Genomic DNA, 22,544 nt, shown 5'->3' with positions numbered 1-22,544 from the left:
TGTCACCTCACACCACAGTTACCAGTGCTGTCACCTCACACCACGGTTACCAGTGCTGTCACCTCAATCCATGGTTCCCAGTGCTGTCCACCTCACACCGTGGTTGCTAGTGTTGTCACCTCACACCGTGGTTGCTAGTGTTTTCACCTCACACTGTGGTTGCTAGTGGTGTCACCTCACACCACGGTTACCAGTGCTGTCACCTCACACCATGGGTGCCAGTGCTGTCACTTCACACCATGGTTCCCAGTGCTGTCCACCTCACACCGTGGTTGCTAGTGTTGTCACCTCACACCGTGGTTGCTAGTGTTTTTACCTCACACTGTGGTTGCTAGTGGTGTCACCTCACACCATGGTTGTCAGTGCTGTCCACCTCACACTGCAGTTGCCAGTGCTGTCCACCGCACATCGTGGTTGCTAGTGTTGTCACATCACACCATTGTTGCTATTGTCACCTCCCACCATGGTTGCTAGTGTTGTCACCTCACACCATGGTTACTAGGTTTGTCACCTCACACCGATGTTGCTAGTGTTGTTCACTTCCCACCATAGTGTTGTCCACCCACACCATGGTTGCTAGTATTGTCACCTCACACCATGGTTGCTAGTGTTGTCACCTCACACCATGGTTGCTAGTGTTGTCCACCCCACACCATGGTTGCTAGTGTTGTCCACCCCACACCATGGTTGCTAGTGTTGTCCACCCCACACCATGGTTGCTAGTATTGTCCACCCCACACCATGGTTGCTAGTGTTGTCACCTCACACCATGGTTGCTAGTGTTGTCCACCCCACACCATGGTTGCTAGTATTGTCACCTCACACCATGGTTGCTAGTATTGTCCACCCCACACCATGGTTGCTAGTGTTGTCCACCCCACACCATGGTTGCTAGTGTTGTCACCTCACACCATGGTTGCTAGTGTTGTCACCTTACACCATGGTTGCTAGTGTTGTCCACCTCACACCATGGTTGCTAGTGTTGTCACCTTACACCATGGTTGCTAGTGTTGTCCACCCCACACCATGGTTGCTAGTGTTGTCCACCTCACACCATGGTTGCTAGTGTTGTCCACCCCACACCATGGTTGCTAGTGTTGTCACCTCACACCATGGTTGCTAGTGTTGTCCACCCCACACCATGGTTGCTAGTGTTGTCCACCCCACACCATGGTTGCTAGTGTTGTCCACCTCACACCATGGTTGCTAGTGTTGTCCACCTCACACCATGGTTGCTAGTGTTGTCCACCCCACACCATGGTTGCTAGTGTTGTCCACCCCACACCATGGTTGCTAGTGTTGTCCACCCCACACCATGGTTGCTAGTGTTGTCCACCCCACACCATGGTTGCTAGTGTTGTCCACCTCACACCATGGTTGCTAGTGTTGTCCACCCCACACCATGGTTGCTAGTGTTGTCCACCTCACACCATGGTTGCTAGTGTTGTCCACCCCACACCATGGTTGCTAGTGTTGTCCACCTCACACCATGGTTGCTAGTGTTGTCCACCCCACACCATGGTTGCTAGTGTTGTCCACCTCACACCATGGTTGCTAGTGTTGTCCACCTCACACCATGGTTGCTAGTGTTGTCCACCTCACACCATGGTTGCTAGTGTTGTCCACCTCACACCATGGTTGCTAGTGTTGTCCACCTCACACCATGGTTGCTAGTGTTGTCCACCTCACACCATGGTTGCTAGTGTTGTCCACCTCACACCATGGTTGCTAGTGTTGTCCACCCCACACCATGGTTGCTAGTGTTGTCCACCTCACACCATGGTTGCTAGTGTTGTCCACCTCACACCATGGTTGCTAGTGTTGTCACCTTACACCATGGTTGCTAGTGTTGTCCACCCCACACCATGGTTGCTAGTGTTGTCCACCCCACACCATGGTTGCTAGTGTTGTCCACCTCACACCATGGTTGCTAGTGTTGTCCACCCCACACCATGGTTGCTAGTGTTGTCCACCTCACACCATGGTTGCTAGTGTTGTCCACCCCACACCATGGTTGCTAGTGTTGTCCACCCCACATCATGGTTGCTAGTGTTGTCCACCCCACACCATGGTTGCTAGTGTTGTCCACCTCACACCATGGTTGCTAGTGTTGTCCACCCCACACCATGGTTGCTAGTGTTGTCCACCTCACACCATGGTTGCTAGTGTTGTCCACCCCACACCATGGTTGCTAGTGTTGTCCACCTCACACCATGGTTGCTAGTGTTGTCCACCCCACACCATGGTTGCTAGTGTTGTCCACCTCACACCATGGTTGCTAGTGTTGTCCACCTCACACCATGGTTGCTAGTGTTGTCCACCCCACACCATGGTTGCTAGTGTTGTCCACCCCACACCATGGTTGCTAGTGTTGTCCACCCCACACCATGGTTGCTAGTGTTGTCCACCTCACACCATGGTTGCTAGTGTTGTCCACCCCACACCATGGTTGCTAGTGTTGTCCACCTCACACCATGGTTGCTAGTGTTGTCCACCTCACACCATGGTTGCTAGTGTTGTCCACCTCACACCATGGTTGCTAGTGTTGTCCACCTCACACCATGGTTGCTAGTGTTGTCCACCCCACACCATGGTTGCTAGTGTTGTCCACCTCACACCATGGTTGCTAGTGTTGTCCACCTCACACCATGGTTGCTAGTGTTGTCACCTTACACCATGGTTGCTAGTGTTGTCCACCTCACACCATGGTTGCTAGTGTTGTCACCTTACACCATGGTTGCTAGTGTTGTCCACCTCACACCATGGTTGCTAGTGTTGTCACCTTACACCATGGTTGCTAGTGTTGTCCACCTCACACCATGGTTGCTAGTGTTGTCCACCTCACACCATGGTTGCTAGTGTTGTCACCTTACACCATGGTTGCTAGTGTTGTCCACCTCACACCATGGTTGCTAGTGTTGTCACCTTACACCATGGTTGCTAGTGTTGTCCACCCCACACCATGGTTGCTAGTGTTGTCCAGCCCACACCATGGTTGCTAGTGTTGTCCAGCCCACACCATGGTTGCTAGTGTTGTCCACCCCACACCATGGTTGCTAGTATTGTCCAGCCCACACCATGGTTGCTAGTGTTGTCCACCCCACACCATGGTTGCTAGTATTGTCCAGCCACTGAAGAAAGTGATACTAGAGAGATAAATTTACATAACAATGTAAGTATACCAGCCACCAAACTTTTTTTCTTCAACCATTTCAGGTTACATGTTTTTATTAACTTGATTTCAGATGTGTCCGTCTACACCCAAGATCGTCGTGATGATGTCAACCCATTGTATCCTATCAATCCTAATTTAACCACAGTGTTTGTACGATTCTACTCTGGTCTTGGTATTAAATGTACCTGTCATGATGGCAGATCTATGGCTTGCATTGTCAGTTTACAGCCAAAAATTAATGTAAGTGCAGATGTGTTTACACTTATTATGCTAACATGACGTAACGATTTCATTTTTGTTGGCCCTATTTTAATAGCTTCAAAAAAAGAACATCTCTAATGACATAGTCGTCAGACTACTGAGACAGGTTAGTAGGTTTTCACATCGTTCCATACATATACAATATCTACATGCTAAAAAACTCTAACATGGTAAGTTCTTGACATTGCATTTGTAGCATATTGTGTAACTAGGTATTTATATATACTTCACTGTTGGTTCATCATCAAGGTAGCTCATTCATCACATTTTATACATTCTCCATGTATTTTCAGTATCTTTCTTTCATTTATGTGATTTTATTGACATTTAGGGAATCTCTAACCCCACCATAGGAGGGTTGTTAGGTAACTGGAACAATGATCCTAGTGATGATTTGACTGCAAATGATGGTAGCACCACAAGTCCTGATGCTGAAGATCAAGAAATCTTTGAGAACTTTGGACAGAAATGTAAGTGTTATTTGGCAAGTCATCTGTCAGTTTCAGTGTGACATCAGCTTTGATGCCATTGTAAAATGAGTGACATCAGATTGAGTGTGACATAAGCGTGTTAGTGATGCCAGATTGAGTGTGACGTCAGGTTGAGTGTGACATGAGGTTGAGTGTGACGTCAGGTTGAGTGATGTCAGGTTGAGTGTGACATGAGGTTGAGTGTGAAGTCAGGTTGAGTGTGACATCAGGTTGAGTGTGATGTCAGGTTGAGTGTGACGTCAGGTTCAGTATGACGTCAGGATGAGTGTGACGCCAGGTTCAGTATGACGTCAGGTTGAGTATGACGTCAGGTTCAGTATGACATCAGGTTCAGTGTGACATCAGGATGAGTGACGTCAGGTTGAGTGTGAAGTCAGATTGAGTGTAACGTCAGGTTGAGTGTGACGTCAGGACGAGTGTGATGTCAAGTTTAGTGTGACATCAGGTTGTGTGTAACGTCAGGTTGAGTGTGATGTCAGGATGAGTGTGACGTCAGGTTGAGTGTGACGTAATGTTGAGTATGACGTCAGGTTGAGTATGACATCAGGTTCAGTGTGACATCAGGATGAGTCAGGTTGAGTGTGACGTCAGGTTGAGTGTGACGTCAGGTTGAGTGTGACATCAGGTTGAGTGTGATGTCAGGTTGAGTGATGTCAGGTTGAGTGTGATGACAGGTTGAGTATGATGTCAGGTTGAGTGTGATGTCAGGTTGAGTGTGATGTCAAGTTTAGTGTGACATCAGGTTGAGTATGATGTCAAGTTGAGTGTTGTGACAGGTTGAGTGTGATGTCAGGATGAGTGTGATGTCAGGTTGAGTGTGATATCAAGTTGAGTGTGACATCAGGTTGAGTGTGATGTCAGGTTGAGTGTGATATCAAGTTGAGTGTGACATCAGGTTGAGTGTGATGTCACGCTAAGTGTGATGTCAGGCTGAGTACGACGTCAGGTCGAGTGTGATGTCCGGCTAAGTGTGATGTCAGGCTGAGTATGACGTCAGGTTGAGTATGACGTCAAGTTGAGTGTGATGTCAGGTTGAGTGTGATGTCAGGTTGAGTGTGATGTTAGGTGTCTATTAGATTCATTTTACTTCTCACTAGAGCTTGATTAGTGGAGACCTTAGTCATGGATATCACATGATTATCTTGACCATTTGTTTGGAATAGTGTTGTTTTGTGATGGATAGATGGACACAATTTGTCAGGCTGAATGTGATATCAGGCTGAGTGTGACGTCAGGTTGAGTGTTTTGTCAGGTTGAGTGTGATGTCAGGTTGAGTGTGACGTCAGGTTGAGTGTGATGTCAGGTTGAGTGTGAGGTCAGGTTGAGTGTTAAGTTGAGTGTGATGTCAGGTTGAGTGTGACGTCAGACGACAGGTTGAGTGTGATGTCAGGTTGAGTGTGATGTCAAGTTGAGTTTGACGTCAGGTTGAGTGTGACATCAGGTTGAGTGTGGTGACAGGTTGAGTGTGATGTCAGGTTGAGTGTGACATCAGGTTGAGTATGATGTCAGGTTGAGTATGATGTCAGGTTGAGTGTGATGTCAGGTTGAGTGTGATGTCAGGTTGAGTGTGACGACAGGTTGAGTGTGACGACAGGTTGAGTGTGATGACACAGTGTAACTGATGATGAGGGTAAGGGTAGTAAGAGATGTACCAGAGTTTCACCAACACATATTACATGTGAAGCTTCATTGCAATTTGTATGTTTTTCTTTTTATAGGGAGAGTCGAAAATTCAATGTTCCATTACATGTCTGGTCGATCCCATGACACATACCATGATGAAGATTTTGTACCAGTATTTGAACCACCACCAATATCTGACTTGCCTCCAGATGTAGCTATCGGTCTTGATCGTATTTGTCAAGGTATGATATCATAATCTATTAGATTCATTTTACTTCTCACTAGAGCTTGATTAGTGGAGACCGTAGTGAACACATATTGCCTGGCCATGAGGGCTATAGCATCCGTTTATTACACCCGAGGGACTGTGTATTACCAGAATCACATGCTATTTCCCAAGGCCAAAGGCCAAGGGAAATAGCATGTGATTGTGGTAACTCACAGTCACAAGGGGGTAATGAACGGGTGCTATAGCCCGAATATAGGCCAGGCAATATGTGTTTTATAATATACCTCATGCTGTGAACTCGCGGTGGCAGACGACATCGTCAGAAGCCGCCATTTTGACCTGCTCTGAACGCGTGGTGGTCACGTGACCATGTAAAAGTTGATGGAACTATTTCCCTAGGGAAATAGTCATTCTATTTTCCTATCACGTGACTGATTCTAGCGAATCATGGCACAGCATTATCACTAGGTATATTATAATCATGGATATCACATGATTATTGTGACCATTTGTTTGGAATAGTGTTGGTTTGTGATGGATAGATGGACAAAATTTGAGTTTTTTCAAGTTGTTTGTGTGACAGACTGGATTCAGTTTGGTCTAGTTGCATATTCATTGTTAGTCTGTATTAAGGTTCCATTTTACACTCTGGTATATCATGGAATTTAGTGTCCATATGTTACTGGTAAATCATGGAATTTAGTGTCCATATGTTACTGGTAAATCATGGAATTTAGTGTCCATATGTTACTGGTAAATCATGGAATTTATAGATCCATACATTCCTGGTAAATCATGGAATTTATAGATCCATACATTCCTGGTAAATCATGGAATTTAGGGTCCATATGATCCTGGTAAATCATGGAATTTATAGATCCATACATTCCTGGTAAATCATGGAATTTAGTGTCTATACATTCCTGGTAAATCATGGAATTTAGGGTCCATATGATCCTGGTAAATCATGGAATTTAGGGTCCATAAACCTTGTGATAACAAGTTGAACGCATCTTGTATGTGTCTTTATACAGGTAACAGATACTGTGAATTTGATGTCCGAGTAACTGGACGATTGGAATATGGTGCAGCAACAAAGTCTGCTTACGATATGCTCTGGAATTATGCAAATGACACTGTAAAAGGTATGAAAATTACTAGTTGTACATCATAACACCGCCAGTGCATGAAACCTTATGGTTGTACGATGTAGTTCCCATGATTTAACCCTGACAGTCAGTGGGATAACTCTTACACCATGTTTACTATTCATTAAAACATGTAACATTGTGTCCATGTTAGTTTACATGTAGATTTATTTTCTTCAGTTTCAGTAACATACCAAATCAGTGAGTTTAGTTAGTCCCTGCCGGACAAAGTCCAGGACGGGAACTTATGGATTTGGTTCAGTCCGTCCGAAGCCGTTTCTTGGAGATACCTGGGCCGATTTTTTTCAAACTTGGTACAGGGGCAACATACTATGGCATACATATGCATGTCAATTTGTTTCATGATATGATCCAATATGGCTGCCTAGCACCCATTTTGTTTGCGAATTTTCCCTGTCCAAAGCCATAACTCAGACATGCTTGAACAGATCTCATTCAAAGTTGGTATTAGGACATACATGTGCATATCCATTTTCGTCATGATATGATCCAATATTGCTGCTTGGCAGCCATTTTGGTTGCGAATTTTCCATGTCCAAAGCCATAACTCAGACAGGCTTGAACAGATCTCATTCAAAGTTGGTATTAGGACAATGTTCTATGACATACATGTGCATATTCATTGTTGTGATACGATCCAATATCATGGCCGCCTAGCAGCCATTTTGTTTGCAAATTTTCCATGTCCAAAGCCATAACTCAGATATGCTTGAACAGATTTCATTCAAAGTTAGTATTAGGACAGTGTTCTATGACATACATGTGCATATCCATTTTCGTCGTGATACGATCCAATATGGCTGCCTGGCAGCCATTTTGTTTGTGAATTTTCCATGTCCAAAGCCATAACTCAGACATGCTTGAACAGATCTCATTCAAAGTTGGTATTAGGACAGTGTTTTATGACATACATGTGCATATCCATTTTCGTCATGATACAATCCAATATGGCCGCCTGGCAGCCATTTTGGTTGCGAATTGTCCATGTCCAAAGCCATAACTCAGACATGCATGAACAGATCTCATTCAAAGTTGATATTAGGACATACATGTGCATATCCATTTTCGTCATGATATGATCCAATATGGCTGCTTGGCAGCCATTTTGTTTGTGAATTTTCCATGTCCAAAGCCATAACTCAGACATGCTTGAACAGATCTCATTCAAAGTTGGTATTAGGACAGTGTTCTATGACATGCATGTGCATATCCATTTTCGTCATGATACAATCCAATATGGCCGCCTGGCAGCCATTTGGGTTGCGAATTTTCAATGTCCAAAGCCATAACTCAGACATGCGTGAACAGATCTCAGTCAAAGTTGGTATTAGGACATACATGTGCATATCCATTTTCGTCATGATATGATCCAATATGGCTGCTTGGCAGCCATATTGTTTGGGAATTTTCCATGTCCAAAGCCATAACTCCGACATGCTTGAACAGATCTCATTCAAAGTTGGTATTAGGGCAGTTGTCTATGACATACATGTGCATATTCATTGTTGTCGTGATGCAATCCAATATGGCCGCCTAGCAGTCATTTTGTTTGCGAATCTTCCATGTCCAAAGCCATAACTCAGACATGCTTGAACATATCTCATTTGAAGTTGGTATTAGGACAGTGTTCTATGACATACATGTGCATATCCATTATTGTCGTGATATGATCCAATATGGCTGCCTGGCAGCGATTTTGTTGGCGCAGATTTCATGTCCAAAGCCATAACTCAGACATGCTTGAACAGGTGTCCCCCCCCCCCCCCACCAAAGTTTGCTGATGGAGCTTTTAGTTTTAATTACTCATTTGCATAATTAATGGTTTTCAGTAATATGGCTATATATCTTAAAAATGCACTCTTCAAAGTCAATTCAATTTGGTAGATACTTCACACATAACTAATCGAATATGTTCAGTCTGCATTCCAACAATTAGTGTGTGTAGGAACGACTTTACTCCTTGAAAGCATTTAGTTTAAAACTCTTTTATCTTCCTACTTGAAAAATCAATATGAAACAACTTTGACTAAGTCTGTGTTTGTAACTAAATACATTGCAAAAAGCTAAAGAATGTGTAAACAGTTTGTTATTGTACAAACATTTTACAAATTTTTTTATATCATGCTTTTGCCGTTTATTGAGTTAGAAGCAAGGACTTGGTGTATGTTGTTTCACATTGTTTTTTAGCCCCCAAAGAGTAAAGCCCAATGGGGGCTACTACATTGGGTCCCGTCGATCTGCCTTCTGTGTCCACCAGTATCTATAGTATATGCATGTGCCAATTTCAACCAAACCTGGTACACGTGTCAGATGTTATAGAGGGCATATGCACATCACTTGGTTTAACAACCCTCATGACAACAGCGAAATGGCAGCCATATATGTCGTAAATAATCACACTTTGCCCAACAACTCTTGAAGTTTAACAGATAGAGACCTCATTCAAGTGTCTTCACCAATGTAATCAATCATGAGCTTTTTAATGGTGCATTGACTTTTGACCTTGACCTCCATCTTCAAGGTCAGATAACCATATTATTGTGAAAGTGTGTAATGTATATCTCTAATATGCATGGACTGATTTCAACCAAACATTGTACAAATGTCAGATGCTATAGTCTGCATATACACATCACTTCGTTTCACAACCTCCACGATAACAGCAAAATGGCAGCCATATTTGTCAAAAATATTCACATTTTAACTGATAACTGTTCACACTTAACAGATAGAGACCCTATTCAAGTGCCTTCATCTTGGTTATCAATTATGAGCTTTCTAATGACACACTGACTTTTTACCTTGACCTTCATCTTCGGGGTCAAATAGCTCTGTCTTCCTATTTTGAAATCATTAAGATGATATAAATATTAATGCTAATGTGCCTGAAATTGTCAAGGATCTACACATAATAGATGAACAACCCTTTCAGGTGTTGTCAGTGCATCGTTTTTATTGCCTTAACCCTTTCACCACCACTTGCCTCATGGGATTGTGTGTTGTCCACCAGCCCCCTCACTGACATAATGTGAGAGTGAGTGTGGTGTAATCAAACTGATATAAAAATACTTAGAGTTGCTTATTTTTGAAAAATAAGGTATCATTTGAATGGAAAATAAATTTTCTACATCATAGTTGCAAATACATGCATTCAAATATCACACACACAACCGAAATATGGATTAAAGTAACAAAATATTAATAAAACAAACACTGGTTGTTTATTTATTGACATATCACAAATAAACAAAATATTTATATTACAAACAAAATTCAAAATACCAACATTCATGTTCTTACAAAACTTCTGTATACTGACTAAATGGTCAAAATCGGCGAAAATTTGTCAGAAAATGTTATTTTCAGTCGTATTAAATTTGAACGAAAATAATTAACGGCCTACTAATCCGATTACGACGCAATAGTCGGCCCCCGCACCGGCAATGAAGGGTAAAAAATATCTGAAGTCGTCGCCCCAATACCTTCAGAAAAATCAGTTTGTGTAATTATATATCATTTTTTGACAGAACAACAAATAATTATCACCAAATTTATCCTCAAAATCAGTAAAAAATGACCACAAGTTGGTAGTATACGAGTCCGAATCGGGACGCCAACGTGACGCTTTTTGCCGACATGCTTACCCACAAAAGCAAATATGCAGTCGGGACTTTGAAGTTACGTTGCGATAATCTGATCCTTCCATATACTGCATCGAGTTCACTCAGCCATCTCCTTGTATAAAACATCGTATTCATAGTAAAATTGAGTGGAAATTTCTACGAACAGCACCTTTATTTACATTGCAAACGATGTTAGGGGAGACAGATTTTGCTTCGCCGATGTTGAAATTTGAATTTTACATTGAAAAACGCACGTAAAAAATCCGATCGGAAAATCGCCAACATCAAGCGTAAGTTTCCCTCCACTGACTTCTACACAGTGAGCTAATACAAATACAAGTCATTATTGAGCCGTAACAAAAAGAAATAAAACCAAAATAATCCATGATATTGCCAAAAATTACCCCTAGAACGTTAGCATGGGCGTCGGCACGGTCACAAGATTGCGTAAATTTGAACGACATTCAAAAATTCAACCATAAACTGCCGTCGGCAGCTCACACGGCCTTAGCGGGAATTTGATGCTTACACACATGTACAACGTGTTCCCATACCTAAATACTTGTATTCAACGATGTATTTCGAGTCAAATTCTGTCGAAATATCCAAAGATAGTGACATAATTTATATCGTACACCATGTTATGAGAGCCGTTAATTACTTCCGCCATGTTGAAATTCGATTTTGTGAGCGAAAAACGCACATAAAATTACGATCGCTCGTCATTTGGATCGTACTCCTGATATCGTTCACTGTCATGCTTTCAAAATGGCAGTGTAGATAAACAAGGCTAATACGCATGTGTGGAACTAGTTATGGCAGCAATTTTTGCAGCAATAGCTGCCGTTTAACGGCATAACGGCGAGGTAGGTGAATGAACTCTGGCGTTCCCTCAATTGAGGGAATCGGTGGGCGCCCTAGCGCGTTCCCTCAATTGAGGGAATCGGTGGTGAAAGGGTTAACCCTTTCACCACCAATGGCCTCATGGGATTGTGTGTTGTCCACCAGCCCCCTCACTGACATAATGTGAGCGTGAGTGTGGTGTAATCAAACTGATATAAAAATACTTGGAGTTGCTTATTTTTTTAAAACAAGGTATCATTTGAATGGAAAATAAATTTTCTACATCATAGTACCAAATACATACATTCAAATATCACACACATAACCGAAATATGGATTAATGTAATAAAATATTAATAAAACAAACATAGGTTGTTTATTTATTGACATATCACAAATAAACAAAATATTTATATTACAAACAAAATTCAAAATACCAACATTTATGTTCCTACAAAACTTCTGTATACTGGTTAAATGGTCAAAATCGGCGAAAATTTGTCAGAAAATGTTATTTTTAGTCGTAATAAATTTGAACGAAAATAATTAACGGCTCACTAATCCGATTACAACGCAATAGTCGGCCCCGCACCGGCAATCAAAGGGACAAAAATATCTGAAGTCGTCGCCCCAATACCTTCTGAAAAATCAGTTTGTGTAATTATATATCATTACTTGACAGAACAACAAAAAATTATCACCAAATTTATCCTCAAAATCAGTAAAAAATGCTCCCAAATTGGTAGTTTACAAGTCCGAATCGGGACGCCAACGTGACGCTTTTCGCCGACATGCTTACCCACGAAAGCAAATATGCAGTCGGGACTTTGAAGTTACGTTGCGATAATCTGATCCTTCCATGTACTGCATTGAGTTCACTCAGCCATCTCCTTGTACAAAACATCGTATTCATAGTCAAAATTGAGTGGAAATTTCTACAAACAGCACATTTAGTTACATTGCAAACGATGTTAGGGGAGACAGATTTTGCTTTGGCGATGTTGAAATTTGAATTTTACATTGAAAATCTCGCGTAAAAAATCCGATTGGAAAATCGCCCATATCACGAGTAAGTTTCCCTCCACTGACCTCTACACACTGAGCTAATACAAATACAAGTCATTATTGAGCCGTAACAAAAAGAAATAAAACCAAAATAATCCACAATATAGCCCAAAATTACCCCCAGAACGTTAGCATGGGCGTCGGCACGGTCACAAGATTGCGTAAATTTGAACGACATTCAAAAATTCAACCGTAAACTGGCGTCGGCAGCTCACACGGCCTTAGCGGGAATTTGATGCTTACATACAAGTACAATGTGTTCCCATAGCTAAATACTTGTATTCAACGATGTATTTCAAGTCAAATTCTGTCGAAATATCCAAAGATAGTGACATAATTTATATCGTAGGCCATGTTATGAGAGCCGTTAATTACTTCCGCCATGTTGAAATTTGATTTCGTGAGCGAAAAACGCACAAAAAATTATGATCGCTCGTCATTTGGATCGTACTCCGGATACCGTTCACTGTCATGCTTTCAAAATGGCTGTGTAGATAAACAAGGCTAATACGCATGTGTGGAACTAGTTATGGCAGCAATTTTTGCAGCAATAGCTGCCGTTAAACGGCATAACGGCGAGGTAGGTGAATGACCTTTGGCGTTCCCGCAATAGTGGGAATTGGTGGGCGCCCTAGAGCGTTCCCGCGATAGCGGGAATTGGTGGTGAAAGGGTTAAAGGCTATGTCACAGTAGTTGTCATTTTTTAACTGAAAGCGTGCGACATAATGTACAAACTAAAGAACTTATTGTAGTCACTACAAGAAATACTTTTTTGGGGCTATGTCTTCCATGAAGATTTGTTCAAATAAGAGTCTGTGATAAAATTGTTTTATAAATTAAAAGTCTTAAATAAATACCCAATCCTCATCCATATGACAACTTTAAGTTTGGATTAGATGTCAAATCATGACCAATATCACATTGTATTCCATGACATAGTATATCAAAAATTAATATCATAGTTATGTGTACCACTCTCCAGAGACTGTCTGTGAGTATCTCCGAAAACCAATCAATGGCACCAAAGAGTTCCTTTGGCCCTACATATCTCATAACATGATAGACTCCAAAGTACATTTCACATGTGATGCCGGTTTCACACTGGTTGGAAACTATGTCAGACGTTGTGAGGAGAAATTCGAAGAAAGTAAATATAGAGGACGCTGGACTGGAATTGAACAACACAATGACTGCATAGGTAAGCAGATACTCTTGGTTTATTTGTTTTTAATGGCTGCCATATAAAAGAAAGCCATATAAAGATCAATTAATGTAATCTTAGTTGTCAACATTCAATTTACAGTGTTTGGGAATTTTAAATGTTTTTAGGATCATTTTTAGCACAACTGAACATGTAAGGTTCAGTAGTGCTATAGGCATGGCAAAGTGTGTGTGTGTGTGTGTGTGTGTGTGTGTGTGTGTGTGTGTGTGTGTGTGTGTGTGTGTGTGTAAACAACTTAAAGTCAAAAACCACAGGACTGATTGCCATGATATTTGGTGGGTATAATACTTTGGGTGTCTAGTTGGAAAATTGTTCAAATTCAAAATGATCTTACCACCTACCACTGGTGTGTGATTTGGGTACACAAATGTGTTAAACTCCAAAACTGCTCAGCAGACCAATCTGAAATTTGGTCTGAATGTTCTTAGAAGTGTTTAGATTAAGAATTGTTCATGACATGATGATCCCATCAGTGATAATGATATGAAAATTAGGTCTAAGAATGTGTTTTGGTCAAAAATCTTTAATTCCAAATCTACTGAGCAGATTAGGCTGAAATTTGGAGGGAATGTTCTTCAGGGTGTATATATATATTTGATATATATATACATCAGGAATTGTTCATGACATGATGATCCCATCAGTGATATGCAAACTAGTGCTAAAAAATGGGTCTTTTTGGTCAAAAATGTATAATTCCAAAATTATTGAGCAGATTGGGTTGAAATATGATGGGAACATTCTTAGTGGAGTTTATATTAAGAATTGTTCATGACATGATGATCCCATGAGTAGTATGCAAATTAGGGCTAAAATGTGTCTTTTTGGTCAAAAATCTATAATTCCAAAAGTACTGAGCAGATTAGGCTGAAATTTTGTGGTAGCATTCTTAGGGATGTTTAGATTAAGAATTGTTCATGACATGATGATCCCATCATTGATATGCAAACTAGGGCTAAAAAGTCTATTTTTGTCAAAAATATATAGTTCCAAAAATAATTAAGCAGAATGGGCTGAAATTTGATGTGGATGCATCTTGGGATGTGCATATGAAGCTGTATTCATAACGTGATGATCCCATAAGTGATATGCAAATTACGTCTAAAAATCTCAATTTTGGTCAAAAACTTATATCTTGAAACTGCATGGTGAATGGGTTGAAACTTGGTGGGGATGTTTCTGGAGGTATAGTCTCACTGCTAGACCTCAGGCTTTCTTCTCAACACTCTGTTTCTGAAAGGTGGCACACAATCGAAGGTGAATGCCTAAGATCTAGCTAAAGTCATCTCCACATTCCATGATATAAATAGCAGCCTATCAGAGAAGGCAGATGACAACTAGTACAAACAAAGAATGATGGCATATTTTTTTCTTGCATATTCAGCTTAAGGAGGGGCTTGTAAAAATAACCATCAATGGATCAACCGAAATGTGTGAATGACAATGTCTACACACTCATCAAACTCATAATTACCATAAAGCCCTAAGGCAGTAGTGACATTACCAACATGACTGAGCATAAACCCAAGAGAGACGTCCCATCCTATATAAACTGAGTAACTGAAACAAACATTCAAATACAATAACCTTTCTCTTTACATGCTTCAAGGAAAATGTTCCAAATTTTAGTTGCCATTTTGTGAGAAATAAATTTGAAACTGAGTACAAAGAAGTATCACCATTCTGAACACTAAAGACTTTACCAAAGATTGCAATCATAGGCAGTGCAGGGGTCACATTATTAGTAGCAAAACAAAACACAGACATCTATAACTACACAAAAGAAACAGTTCACACCATATACACAGAATAACAAAAGATATGCATAGCATTGCAAAACGGATTACAATACAAACACTATGAAGTATCTAAATCCTAACAACATAAACATTCTAACCATGTGTGTTAATAATAATAATAATAATAATAATAAACATTTATATAGCGCCATATATCCACGACAGTGCTCATAGGCGCTTCACATTTGAAATAAATCAAAAGCTACTGCAATTACAAGTATGGCTGTAAAAAAAATAGCAACGTTATAATGATTTAAAATGATTTAAAGAGTACATCTAAATCGACTAAATCTAAATAAATGATTGGTAAGAGTAATTCAGTTTAGATTACACACTGTAAATCTGGGTGAAAAGGTGAGTTTTCAACTTGCGTTTGAAAGTGTCAATTTCTGTGCATTGTCTGATGTGACATGGGAGATTGTTCCAAAGCTTCAGTGCAGCGTAGTAGAAGGCGCGATTTCCAAACGACTTTGATGCAACTCTCGGTACAACTAGTTGTTGTTGATTACTAGAACGAAGGCAGCGGGCTGGTTTATACACAGTGAGAAGATCACACAGATATGATGGGGCGGTACCGTTGACGATGCGATAGGTCAGGAGTAGGATCTTGAATTTGATTCGTTCGGTTATTGGAAGCCAATGGAGTTTACGTAATACGTCGGTGATGTGGTCATGTTTCTTTGTTCTGGTAATAAGACGAGCCGAGGTGTTCTGGATGAGTTGGAGTTTGTTTATATTTCGTTGGGTGATGCCATAGAGGAGACTATTTCCATAGTCTAGTATGGATGTTACTAACGCATGCACCAGGTGTTTGGCTGTGTCTTCAGTTAGATATTTCCGAATTGCACTAATATTCCTGATGTGAAAATAAGCTGCTTTGCAAAGTGCATTTACTTGATTGTCCATATTAACCCAGCTGTCAAGTTGAATACCGAGGTTTCTGGCTGATATAGTTGGACTTATGGTAGAGTCGCTTATCTCCATCGATGGTTTCAGTGCTGACAATTTAGACAGATTTTGACGAGAACCGAAAAATAACAATTCCGTTTTGTCAGAATTCAGCTTAAGTAGGTTTGTGGTCATCCAATGGTGTATCTCTGCTGTGACGTTTTCCATGTCGGAGATACTTCGGTCCATGTTGTTAAATTCAAAACTCATGTATAACTGACTATCATCAGCATACAGATGGAATTTTATGCCACGTTGTCGAATGATGTCCCCGAGTGGTGATGTGTATATGGTAAACAAAATAGGGCCAAGAACAGAGCCTGGAGGAACGCCGTATTGTAGTACTTTCGGTTTGGATGGTGACCCCTTTATGTGGACTGTTTGCTGTCTGTTTGTGAGATATGATTTAAACCAGGATAATGCTGTACCATTTATACCCATTGAATCGGACAGGCAAGAGAGGAGTACATTATGGTCTATCGTATCGAATGCCGCAGAAAGATCTAGGAGTACAAGCATAACCATTTGATGTTGATCTAAAGCCATAAGTATGTCATTTTGAACTCGTATAAGTGCGGTCTCTGTACTGTGTGCTTTCTTGTAGGCGGACTGCATCGGTTTGGCAAGATTGTTAGAATGCACATGATTCAAAAGTCTTTTCGCAACAACTTTTTTGACGACCTTTGAGATAAAGGGTAAATTTGACACTGGTCTGAAGTTCTTGAGGATGTCCTGGTCTAAATTGGGTTTCTTTAGCAGTGGAGAGATGATGGCTGTTTTAAACTTATCTGGGAAGGTGCCTGTAGACAGCGAAAGATTCACTATGTTGGTTATTGCTGGAGATATGGTATCTAGACATTTCTTCAGTGGTAGGGTTGGAATCGGGTCTAGGATGCAGGATTTATTTGGTGATTGGGCTATTATCTTCCTGATTTCATCGTCAGTAGCTGGACAAAAATGTGTTAGGTTATTTTCAATGTTTCGATGTACTTTATGTGTAACAGTTGTTGGCCGAGTTCTTTGAAGGTCAATTCGTATCTTCTGTATCTTCTTCGCAAAGAAATTCGACAATCGTTCTGCAAGTTCCTGAGCTGAGTTATGTGTAGGTAGTGGTACATCTGTTTTCTGGTGGAGTAGTGAGTTGATAATAGAAAATAGTGATTTCTGGTCAGTTTCTTTCTCCTTAATCAATGTGGTAAAGTAGTCTGTTTTCTTGCTTGCTATCAATTGGTGAAGTGATTTACAACGATTTCTGTATATTTCTCTGTGGATTGTAAGCTGAGTTGTTCGCCATCGTCGTTCTGCTTTCCTTTTCTCTCGTTTCATTTCTGCAACTTCATGTGTGTACCATCTGGTGTTATGCCTGATCGTGATTGTTTTGCTTTTCTCTGGTGCATGGAAGTTAAGAGCATTTATCAGAGAATTGTTGTATTGCTCCACGAGTGAAGACAGAGTTAAAGCTGGTGACTTTACGATTTGTGAAGTTTCAAGCGTACTACAAAAATCTGCGATGGTGATGTCTTTATAACATCTTAATATACATATCCTAGAGGTCATGGGTTATTGAATAGATTATCATGTATGCATACATTGCCCAGCCCCCAACATGTAAATCAACTCAAAGGAATTTTTCAACTTTTGCTAGACTAATTGGGGCTCTCGCCCTCACTAGCGACCTTCGGTCGCCTTGACAGTGAGCAGAAAAGCCCAAAGGGTCTAGCAGCAAGACTACTGGAGGTTTTATTCTGCAGTTATTGTTGAAAACATTTCGACACAATTGGCCCTAGCAACCATGACCACACCCTGGCCTTAGGAACAGTGAAATGACGATGCATATTACAAAGATAACAACAGGGTTGGGTAGGTAAGCGACTAAAGATTTAAAAAAAATGTATACAAATATGCCTAGGAACAGTACCACGCCCATAGCAACAGTGAAATGATGATGCAAAGATAAAAAGTGGGAAGGGTGGGTAAGTTAATAAAGATTCCAAAAAATGTATGCAAATATGCCTAGCAACAGGACCACGCCCATGGCAACAACTAAATGATGGTTTATAATTTATATTGCAAAGATGAAAAGTGTGAAGGGTAGGCTAGTTAATAAAGATTCCATAAATGTATGCAAATATTCCTAGCAAGAAGACCATGTCCACAGCAATAGCCAAATACAGTTGTGCCACAATGCCATTGGCGCTATTTTTGTGAGGATCTTAAACTTTGAATGTGTGTAAACACAATGACGATGGACTTTAGATATACATATGTGATATCTTATCCATATTTGTAATTCATTGGATTTGATATCGATATTTCATCCTGTCATGGATAAAGATGGCATATTAAATAAACTATTGGATTGTTCTATACACTTTTGTTATGAGATAAAGATGTCATATAAAATAAACTATATTTTGATTGTCTTGCAGATTTTGGTTGCAAACCATTGAACACTTTGTACCATGGTGGATATGAATGGGATTACCAAACGACAGTGTATCCAATCTGTGATCCACCGTATTTATTGTATGGCCCAACCCATAGGACCTGTCAGGCTGGTGTATGGACAGGAACTCGAAATGAATGTTACTGTAAGTCCACATCTGTATGCCTTTCAGGGGACTATCTTAATATTTCTATGAAATTACATCTACAGACTGTGCTATGACTTCAAAACTGTTGTTTTCATCACCAGATGTGAATACATTTGTTCATACATTATAGTTGTAATATTACCCAATGAATTAACAACTATTAGTATACAGTGAATAAATTGTCATAGTGATGGAGTTGTAATAGATAATTAGTATTCCTCTATCTTAACTACATTTACAGTGCATATGCCAACTGCTGCCGCCATTGGTTTGGGAGTGAGTCTTGCTGTCATTTTCATTGTTATCATCGTTGTTGTAATCTTTATCATGTGGCGAAAATCTAAGAGGCAAGGAGAGAGTGACCTGAAAGGTCATCACGAAAGCATGTGAGTACTGGTTTTAGTGTGAGACGAAGTCTTACTGATGTTGACTGAATTATTTAAAAGAATTGTAATTATAATGAGAACAATTAACAGTGATGGTGATTACAAGACGCTTGACATTCTGAATAGGTGCACCATGAAAATGACACAATATGATTTTAAAACAGGACTTTAGTCAACAAAATACAGGCAATCATTTTCAAGCAATCACTACCAATTCAATATTGTTCTATATTGACAACATATTGTCCATTTTAGCACAACTGAACTTCTGAAGTTCAGTAGTACTATAGGCATGGAAAGTGTCTGTCTGTCTGTCTGTCTGTCTGTCTGTGTGTGTGGATGTGTGTGTGTGTGTGTGTGTGTGTGTGTGTGTGTGTGTGTGTGTGTGTAAACAACTTCAAGTCAAAAACCGCTAGACCCATTGCCATGATATTTGGTGGGTGTATTACCTTGGGTGTCTAGTTGTGAATTTTTTCAAAGCAAAATGATCATCACTGGAGTGTGATTTGAGTAAAGAAATGTGATTTTTGGTCAAAAGCTTTAACTCAAAAGCTACTTGGCAGATTGATCTGAAATTTTGTTCAAACGTTCTTAGGGGTGTTTAGATTAAGAATTGTTCATAACATGATGATCCCATCAGTGATATGCAAATTCAGTCTAAAATGTGTTTTGGGTCAAAAATCTATAATTCCAAAAATTACTGAGCAGATTGAACTAAAATTTAATGGAAATGCATCTGGGGATGGGTAGATGAAGGTCAATTCACAACACAATCCAATCGGTGATATGCAAATTAGTCTAAGAATCACAATTTTGGTCAAAAACTTATATCTTGAAAACTATATGGGGAATGGGGCTGAAACATGGTGGGGATGTTTCTGGGGGTGTTATTCTGCAGTTATTGTTCAAGCATATTGACAAAGCCTGCCCTAGAAACCATGACTGAGCCCCTAGCAACATTGAAATTATGATGCATATTACAAAGATAACAAGGATGGGTAGGTATGTGAATGAAGATTTTTTAAATGTATGTAAATATCCCTCTCAACAAGACCACGCCCATAGCAACAGCCAAATAATGGTTTATATTGCAAAGATGAAAATTGGGAAAGGTAGGCAACTGAATATAGATTCCAAATATGTATGCAAATGTGCCTAACAACAAGACCACACCCATAACAAAAGACAAAAGTATATTGTAAAGGTAATAACATACATTGATAGGCAAGGGAATAAACATTCCAAAAAATGTATGCTAATATGCCTCGAAACAAGAACACACCCTTAGCAACAGCCAAATGGTGATGTCTATTGCAAAGATAACAGGAATTGATAGACAAGTGAATAAACATTCAAAAATGTATGCAAATATGCCTAATAACAAGGCCATGTCCATAGCAACAGCCAAATGATGGCATATATATGGTAAATGTAACAAGAGTGATGGTTAAGCAACCAGATAAACATAAACTAAAATACTTTACAGTTGTGCTACAACACCATTGGTGCTATTTAGTCCCCGCGGACGAAGTCCGGAACGGGGACTTATGGATTGGGTTCCGTCTGTCCGTCCGTGCGTCCGTCCGTCCGTCCGTCCGTCCGTCCGTCCGTCCGTCCGTCCGCAGCCGTTTCTTGGAGATGCCTGTACCGATTTTTTTCAAACTTGGTACAGGGGCAACATGCTATGGCATACATATGCACGTCAATTTGTTTTATGATACGATCCAATATGGCCGCCTAGCAGCCATTTTGTTTGCGAATTTTCCCTGTCTAAAGCCATAACTCAGACATGCTCACACAGATCTCATTCAGAGTTGGTATTAGGACAGTGTTCTATGGCATATATGTGCATATTCATTGTTGTCATGATACGATCCAATATGGCCGCCTGGCAGCCATTTTGTTTGTGAATTTTCATGTCCAAAGCCATAACTTAGACATGCTTGAACAGATCTCATTTAAAGTTGGTATTAGGACAGTGTTCTATGACATACATGTGCATATCCATTTTCATTGTGATACAATCCAATATGGCTGCCTGGCAGCCATTTTGTTTGCAAATTTTCCATGTCCAAAGCCATAACTCAGACATGCTTGAACAGATCTCATTCAAAGTTGGTATTAGGACAGTGTTCTATGACATACATGTGCATATCCATTTTCGTCATGATACGATCCAATATGGCTGCCTGGCAGCCATTTTGTTTGTGAATTTTCCATGTCCAAAGCCATAACTCAGACATGCTTGAACAGATCTCATTCAGAGTTGGTATTAGGACAGTGTTCTATGACATACATGTGCATATCCATTTTCATATTGATATGATCCCCCATACCCGAACAATCCTTTCTTGTTGTAGGCATGTTCCATGTCCGACAAGCAGACACAACATATCTAAGTCTGTTTGATTTAGGTTCACAAGTGTTGTTGCGTGATCAGAGTAGTGCTAATTCCTTAAAACCCAATCATAGCGGGGACTATGTCATTCTCAATGGCTTGTTTTATTAATTGAAACTACTATTAATATTTCTGTTGTTAATTCCGTGCACAACATGATTGGTATCACCAAAACTTGAAACTGACAATGAGTATGTGTATTTACTTTCAGTCCAACACATGACATTGGAAAGGGGCAAGTGGATGATGAGTATGATGATGATGTTAATGATGATGTTGATGATGATGGAGGCTCAGAGACACACAAAGAGACGTCAGCCTAAACATCGTCATAATGCATGGCAAAGTAAAGTATTGCCATGGAAACAGTCAAAAATAAAATACATTCAGAACTTCTCTTTTATAATTCCATTATAACTAAAGTTTTTGACATTTCTTGCCTTTGAATTTTGTTTTGGCTGTAGTTAATATGTAGGCACTTTATGATATTGTAACAAAACATCTAAGGTAAAGTTCAATATTGTATATCTTTGCATTAATATGATTATAACCATTGTACTCACATATTTCACATCAGCTGTTCAAATGTAACTATTATGACAGTCACTGTGTATGACTATGAGATTCTAGTTTGATCACATTGTGTGTAAAGTCATGTATTTAATCACAGTATAGTCAAGTACCCATGAGCTGCCAATAGTTATAGTATCTGTTTTAA

General features: G+C 40.1%; 1 protein-coding gene across 1 annotated transcript; it reads left to right on the top strand.

Annotated features, from left to right (window-relative positions):
- Nucleotides 1–211: 211 nt before the first annotated feature.
- Nucleotides 212–22,211, top strand: LOC144444414 (protein mesh-like). Its single transcript, XM_078133826.1, has 9 exons — nucleotides 212–296; nucleotides 3,246–3,415; nucleotides 3,768–3,906; nucleotides 5,646–5,792; nucleotides 6,814–6,924; nucleotides 13,462–13,677; nucleotides 18,878–19,039; nucleotides 19,284–19,428; nucleotides 22,038–22,211. Exons 1-9 carry the CDS (start codon nucleotides 212–214, stop codon nucleotides 22,147–22,149), a joined length of 1,287 nt encoding a protein of 428 aa, XP_077989952.1. The 3' UTR covers nucleotides 22,150–22,211.
- Nucleotides 22,212–22,544: the final 333 nt, after the last annotated feature.

The sequence above is a fragment of the Glandiceps talaboti genome, chromosome 13 (genome assembly GCF_964340395.1).
Source record: "Glandiceps talaboti chromosome 13, keGlaTala1.1, whole genome shotgun sequence".
NCBI lineage: Eukaryota > Metazoa > Hemichordata > Enteropneusta > Spengelidae > Glandiceps > Glandiceps talaboti.
The sequence above is the reverse complement of the archived record's forward strand: the minus strand, read 5'-3'. Positions and strand labels throughout refer to the sequence as shown.

What these genes read in the sequence shown, in the direction of transcription:
- LOC144444414 (XM_078133826.1), top strand. Translation starts at nt 212, where the DNA reads ATGGGTGCCAGTGCTGTCACTTCACACCATGGTTCCCAGTGCTGTCCA. An exon ending in TCTTGATCGTATTTGTCAAG is followed by an intron (nt 5,793 to 6,813) that starts GTATGATATCAT and finishes GTCTTTATACAG; the next exon opens with GTAACAGATACTGTGAATTT. An exon ending in AACTCGAAATGAATGTTACT is followed by an intron (nt 19,040 to 19,283) that starts GTAAGTCCACAT and finishes CTACATTTACAG; the next exon opens with TGCATATGCCAACTGCTGCC.